This window comes from Trachemys scripta, chromosome 7, assembly GCF_013100865.1.
Source record: "Trachemys scripta elegans isolate TJP31775 chromosome 7, CAS_Tse_1.0, whole genome shotgun sequence".
NCBI lineage: Eukaryota > Metazoa > Chordata > Testudines > Emydidae > Trachemys > Trachemys scripta.
In genome coordinates this window covers 165,881-172,812 of record NC_048304.1, presented here as the reverse complement: position 1 = coordinate 172,812, position 6,932 = coordinate 165,881, and the positions used below count along the sequence as shown (strand labels likewise).

Sequence of the window (6,932 nt, the reverse complement as noted above, 5' to 3'; positions counted from 1 at the left end):
ATTTAGTCAGGGGTATTTATAGTAGAAGTCATGAACAGGTCACAGGCCATGAATTTTTGTTTATTGCCTGTGACCTGTCCATGACTTCTACTAAAAATACCCATGACTAAATTGTAGCCTTACTTATTCTTAATTGACAGCATGCTGAGTTTGAGCACAAGCCATCAGATGGCGCTGCTATCCAGCAGAGACTTACTTCTCTGGAACAATGAATGGGCAAGACAGAAGTTGTTTCAGCCCTTAGTAATAATAGATTGTGGCATGTGAGTGACAAACATCACAGGGAGGCAGAACAATTCAGTGTCTTCTTGTAGGTTTGTCAAGATAATTGATCTGAGTGACTAAACAGTTCTACTTTGGGAATTATGATTCTCTGCAGTCTTTCCCAAGCCCCAGTGAAGTAGATCAGCATTAATGTCCCGAATTTGCATAGGAGGAAATTGAGGAACAGAGACATGATATGTCACCTAGGGAGTTAGTGGAAAATCTGGGAACCAAAGCCAGACCCCAACTCCAAGATTCATAGATTCTAGGACTGGAAGGGACCTCAAGAGGTCATCGAGTCCAGTCCCCTGCCCTCATGGCAGGACCAAATACTGCCTAGACCATCCCTGATAGACATTTATCTAACCTGCTCTTAAATATCTCCAGAGATGGAGATTCCACAACCTCCCTAGGCAGTTTATTCCAGTGTTTAACCACCCTGACAGTTAGGAACTTTTTCCTAATGTCCAACCTAAACCTCCCTTGCTGCAGTTTAAGCCCATTGCTTCTTGTTCTATCCTTAGAGGCTAAGATAAACAAGTTTTCTCCCTCCTCCTTATGACACCCTTTTAGATACCTGAAAACTGCTATCATGTCCCCTCTCAGTCTTCTCTTTTCCAAACTAAACAAACCCAATTCTTTCAGCCTTCCTTCATAGGTCATGTTCTCAAGCCCTTTAATCATTCTTATTGCTCTTCTCTGGACCGTCTCCAATTTCTCCACATCTTTCTTGAAATGCAGTGCCCAGAACTAGACACAATACTCCAGTTAAGGCCTAACCAGCGCAGAGTAGAGCGGAAGAATGACTTCTCGTGTCTTGCTCACAATACACCTGTTAATGCATCCCAGAATCATGTTTGCTTTATTTGCAACAGCATCACACTGTTGACTCATATTTAGCTTGTGGTCCACTATAACCCCTAGATCCCTTTCTGCCGTACTCCTTCCTAGACAGTCTCTTCCCATTCTGTATGTGTGAAACTGATTGTTCCTTCCTAAGTGGAGCACTTTGCATTTGTCTTTGTTAAACTTCATCCTGTTTATCTCAGACCATTTCTCCAATTTGTCCAGATTATTTTGAATTATGACCCTATCCTCCAAAGTAGTTGCAATCCCTCCCAGTTTGGTATCATCCGCAAACTTAATAAGCGTACTTTCTATGCCAATATCTAAGTCGTTGATGAAGCTATTGAACAGAGCCAGTCCCAAAACAGACCCCTGCGGAACCCCACTTGTTATACCTTTCCAGCAGGATTGGGAACCATTAATAACTACTCTCTGAGTATGGTTATCCAGCCAGTTATACACCCACCTTATAGTAGCCCCATCTAAGTTGTATTTGCCTAGTTTATCAATAAGAATATCATGCAAGACCGTATCAAATGCCTTACTAAAGTCTAGGTATATCACATCCACCGCTTCTCCCTTATCCACAAGATTCATTATCCTATCAAAGAAAGCAATCAGATTGGTTTGACATGATTTGTTCTTTACAAATCCATGCTGGCTATTCCCTATCACCTTACCTTCCAAGTGTTTGCAGATGATTTCCTTAATTATGTGCTCCATTATCTTCCCTGGCACTGGTCTGTAGTTTCCTGGGTTGTTTTTATTTCCCTTTTTATAGATGGGCACTATATTTGCCCTTTTCCAGTCTTCTGGAATCTCTCCTGTCTCCCATGATTTTCCAAAGATAATAGCTAGAGGCTCAGATACCTCCTCTATTAGCTCCTTGAGTATTCTAGGATGCATTTCATCAGGCCCTGGTGACTTGCAGGCATCTAACTTTTCTAAGTGATTTTTAACTTGTTCTTTTTTTATTTTTATCTTCTAAACCTACCTCCTTCCCATTAGCATTCACTATGTTAGGCATTCCTTCAGACTTCTCGGTGAAGACAGAAACAAAGAAGTCATTAAGCATCTCTGCCATTTCCAAGTTTCCTGTTACTGTTTCTCCCTCCACACTGAGCAGTGGGCTTACCCTGTCCTTGGTCTTCCTCTTGCTTCTGATGTATTGATAAAAAGTCTTCTTGTTCCCCTTTATTCCCGTAGCCAGTTTGAGCTCATTTTGTGCCTTTGCCTTTCTAATCTTGCCCCTGCATTCCTGTGTTGTTTGTCTATATTCATCCTTTGTAATCTGTCCTAGCTTCCATTTTTTATGAGACTCCTTTTTATTTTTTAGATCATGCAAGATCTTGTGGTTAAGCCAAGGAGGTCTTTTGCCATATCTCCTATCTTTCCTACTCAGCGGAATAGCTTGCTTTTGGGCCCTTAATAGTGTCCCTTTGAAAAACTGCCAACTCTCCTCAGTTGTTTTTCCCCTCAGTTTTGATTCCCATGGGACCTTACCTATCAGCTCTCTGAGCTTACCAAAATCCGCCTTCCTGAAATCCATTGTCTCTATTTTGCTGTACTTCTTTCTACCCTTCCTTAGAATTGTGAACTCTATGATTTCGTGATCACTTTCACCCAAGCTGCCTTCTGCTTTCAAATTCTCAACAAGTTCCTCCCTATTTGTTAAAATCAAGTCTAGAACAGCTTCCCCCAGTAGCTTTTTCAACCTTCTGAAATAAAAAGTTGTCTGCAATGCAGTCCAAGAACTTATTGGATGGTCTGTGCCCCGCTGTGTTATTTTCCCAACATATATCTGGATAGTTGAAGTCCCCCATCACCACCAAATCTTGGGCTTTCGATGATTTTGTTAGCTGTTTTAAGAAAAGCCTCATCCACCTCTTCCACCTGGTTGGGTGGCCTGTAGTAGACTAGCATGACATCACCCTTGTTTTTTACCTCTTTTTTACTCCCCCTAGGAGGGAGGGATAGCTCAGTGGTTTGAGCATTGGCCTACTAAACCCAGGGTTGTGAGTTCAATCCTTGAGGGGGCCACTTAGGGATCTGGGGCAAAATCAGTACTTGGTCCTGCTAGTGAAGGCAGGGGGCTGGACTCAATGACCTTTCAAGGTCCCTTCCAGTTCTAGGAGATGGGATATCTCCATTAATTTCTAATTTCTAATTTAGCCTAACCCAGAGACTCTCTCAACACTTCCGTCTCCTATGTCCATCTCCACCTCAGTCCAAGTGTACCACAGGTGCATCCTTCCTCCCAGAGATAAAGAAACAATGGGCACACAATAGGACTGTGTTCCAGTCCTGCCGGAGTGCTCTGGAATACCATTCCAGCACTCTTTTGGGGAATGGGAACAGCGTTCTACTACTTCTGCTAATTCTAACCACTTCCCAGCCTCCGTGCAGGGGCTGAGTGGGGCCCCAATTCCAGTGCTGGTGGAGGGCTCCAGTCCTGGGCCAGGGGGTTCCCTCCCCTCACTGAATGCAAAGGGTCCTCCAAGCCAGCAGGTGCTGGGCCACGGAAGGGGGCACTCAGAGGTGGGTCAGCACAGAGGGAGCCTGGGATGCTGTAGCTGTGTAGTAGTAGGATTTAATGTTTGTATTTTGCATCATTTAGAAGAAGGACAAAGAATAATAATGCAGCATGCATTAAATGCACTGATGTATGATTTGACCATATCCTACTAGCCACCCTTTCTGAAAGCAGAAAGGAATGGCCTAGTGTGCCATGGATAAAGATGCATCAGCCAGAATCTTGTGTTTGAAGTTGATTTCAAGGCAGTGACAGACCTTTAGGGTCACCACCGTGTTGTAGGTTTAGCATTTTGAAATAAGTAAAAGAATGCAATGATTGTTTTCTCCTGCATTGTAATTTGATGTTCCTGTTCAAATGCTTTGTGTAAATCAATCCTGTTTTGTGTGTGAATGAGGAAGGTGTGTGTTAGAAGATAAGTGCGAAGCCTATCACCGGACCAGATGTTCTAGGGAGGAATCAGGGACGGATGTAAAGGCGTCAGGAGATTGCAACACGCTCCTATTGAGATGTCAGAGGAGGGCAGATTGCCGACTCTAAAAGATGAGACAGGCACCCATCAATGGGGACAAGATAGCTGTGTTCAAACCCAGCATGGGGTAACTCCCTGAGAGACTGATGAAAGAAAAAAATAAAGGATGAGAAGAACAATTTAAGAAAACAAGCACTCGTCAAACAGCAATTGATTACAGCATGACGGTGCAAAGCTCATTGGTCCCAATGAAGGAAGATCACTATATAAAGAAGGTGCTTTGCCATGAAACTTTGGGTTCGTCCTGCCAAGAGTTCCCCAGAGCATCGTGTCGCGACCGACAGAACCCAGTTCCTCTGTACCCATGATCAACCTAGCTGGCCACGACATCATGTGTGTGTGTGTGTGCGGGGGGGGGGCGGGGGGTATCTCCAATAAATGCGGCGTATTGCCTTTTACCCTGAAAAAGATCCCGTATGCTTCTTATAAGCATAGCAGCTGGACCAGGCAGGTGAGCTTAGGGGCCAGATCCACCAGGAGCCCAGAACGGAACTGGAGTCGGGCGATGTTGGGAGCTAAACAGAAAAGCCGCCCAGACAGCAGAGCCCCCAGCTAGGCAAACATAGGGAGAAGACAAGGGTGGGATGGGCTATGCAGGGAGTCACCCCCTGCTCCTCTGGGCCTCCCCCAGATCCCCCTATCATCCTCCTACCTCCCCCCAACTACCTCTAGCTCCCTTTGCTCCTGTGTGCCCTACTAGGACATTGCACTGCCTCCCCCACCCCCCCAAATATGTACCTCAGCTCCACCCCCATTCAAAGTGAGCTTCCACCACCTCTGGGGTTCTGACACTTCTGTTTTTAGGACTCCAGCACACAATAGGAGCACCTCAGTTGTCACCACTCCACGCCTGACCCTCACCAGTAACGCTTTTTCTTTGTGCTGCCTGTCCAAGCCAATTCCTACCTTGTGCAGTTGGCCTCTGCTGTCCCCCAGAAAAGCAATGGTGTGGCCATCTTCCACATTCACGGCCACAGCAGTCAGACGGGCTTCCGGCTCCTCCAGGATGGGCGCTGTTTCAAGAGGCACCCGACTGGCCATGGGACTGGGGGTGTGGTCCGAGCCGCAGGGGTACGCGTCCAAAGTGTCCTTTGTGGGGGAGGAAAGAAGAAAGGAGAGACCATTCCAAAAAGGAAACCAGGATCTTTAATAGCTATTACTTCTTTGCCCTCCCTATCCCCTTCCACCCAGGCATCTCAGTGTTCATCCCAAACGTAAATTATTTGAGCCTTAAATCCCCTTGGAGGCAGATCAGTATTATTCCCACTTTACAAAGGAAGGTGAGGCACAGAGAGGTTAAGGGATAAACCCAAGACCTGACTGTGAATCAGTGACAGTTTGAGACAAAGTGCAGACATCACTCCCCCTCAACAGATCCTGGGTGGCCACAAACACTTTATTTCTTTGCAGAAGAATCTAGGTTTCCTAGTACTCAGAACTGTGGCTTAGGTAAATACTTGAGAGACACACCTAGGTGCTGGAAATTCAGCAGAGAGAAGGTTTTACTGAGACATTTCTGAAACACCACCCCAGTGTGTTTCCAGGGGATGCTGTGCGGTCATCTTTCAGGTGAGTTTAGATTAAACTGATTTTCTTAAAGACTTTTTTCATACATGCTTCTCCTCTTGGAATCACTGCAAGGCAGAGTGAAGATTGTCTGAATGCCCTAATTGTACATTACTTTTTAAGTCTACACTACGGGGACTATACTGGCAAAACTATGGCACTGTAGGTATATAGGCATAATGCAGACTACACTGATGGAAGGGACTTTTCCATTGGTGTAGGAACTCCAACTCCCCAAGTGATGGTAGCTAGGTCAATGAAAGCATTCTTTCATTTACCTAGTTGCATCTATACTGGGGGTTAGGTCAGCATAGCTACTTCACTCAGGGGTGTGGACTGTTCACACCCTTAGCGATGCAGCTACATTGATCTAAATTTTAAGTATAGTCCAGATAATACTAACGGTAACCTTAACCCTGAATTTCCTGGGTTTATAACACTTGGTTTTGAGATATTCATGGATTCCAAAGCCAGAAAGGACCACTGTGATAATCTAGTCCAGGGGTGGGCAAACTTTTTGGCCCGAGGGCCACATCGGGATTGCGAAACAGTATGGAGGGCCAGGTAGGGAAGGCTGTGCCCCCAAAACAGCCTGGCCCCTGCCCCCTATCCACCCCGACAGCCCCCCTCAGAACCCCCGACCCATCCAAGCCCCCCTGCTCCTTGTCCCCTGACTGCCCCCTCCCAGGATCCCCTGCCCCTAACCGCCCCCCCCGGGACCCTATCCCCTATCCTCTTCCCCCCCAAGCCACTTTCGGAATGTGGCCCTGCGAACACGGGCAGAGGACTCAGGAGGAGCAGGGGCAGCTGCGCAGCTGGAGAGAAGCAGCGGTTTCCCCTTCAAAGCGCCGCTTCTCTCCATCCGGCTGCGCGGCCACCCGAAGTTCCTCCCGAGTCCTCTGCCCATGTTCCCCGTGCTCCCACCACCCGCACCTCCTCCCGCCTGCTACCCTGCACCCACAGTGCTCCCCTCCCCCCCCCCGCGGGGGGTGCGCCAGTGCTGAGCTGCCCGAGTGCCCAGCCCTGGGTCCCCCTGTTGTTGGGGGGCCCGTGCCAGGGCATCCTGTGTTGATTTGTAAATCTGCCCCTGAGCTGCGCTGTCCGGCCAGAGCCAGCCACACTGCCACGCTGCTGGCACGGCAAGCTGAGGCTGTGGGGGAGGGGAGTCAGCAGGGGAGGGGCCGGGGCCGG

General features: G+C 47.4%; 1 protein-coding gene across 12 annotated transcripts in view; it reads right to left on the bottom strand.

Annotated features, from left to right (window-relative positions):
- The window catches only part of PLXNB1 (plexin B1), a 211,514-nt gene that overhangs the window by 103,239 nt on the left and 101,343 nt on the right, over positions 1 to 6,932 (bottom strand). For all 12 annotated transcript variants that reach the window (XR_004646473.1, XM_034775817.1, XM_034775825.1 and 9 more), the window contains one exon: positions 5,082 to 5,264. Coding sequence is in view for 11 of the 12 variants with exons in the window: in XM_034775817.1 (XP_034631708.1) it covers positions 5,082 to 5,264 (183 nt within the window). In the remaining variant the exon portion in view is untranslated. The remainder of the gene's footprint in view (positions 1 to 5,081; positions 5,265 to 6,932) is intronic.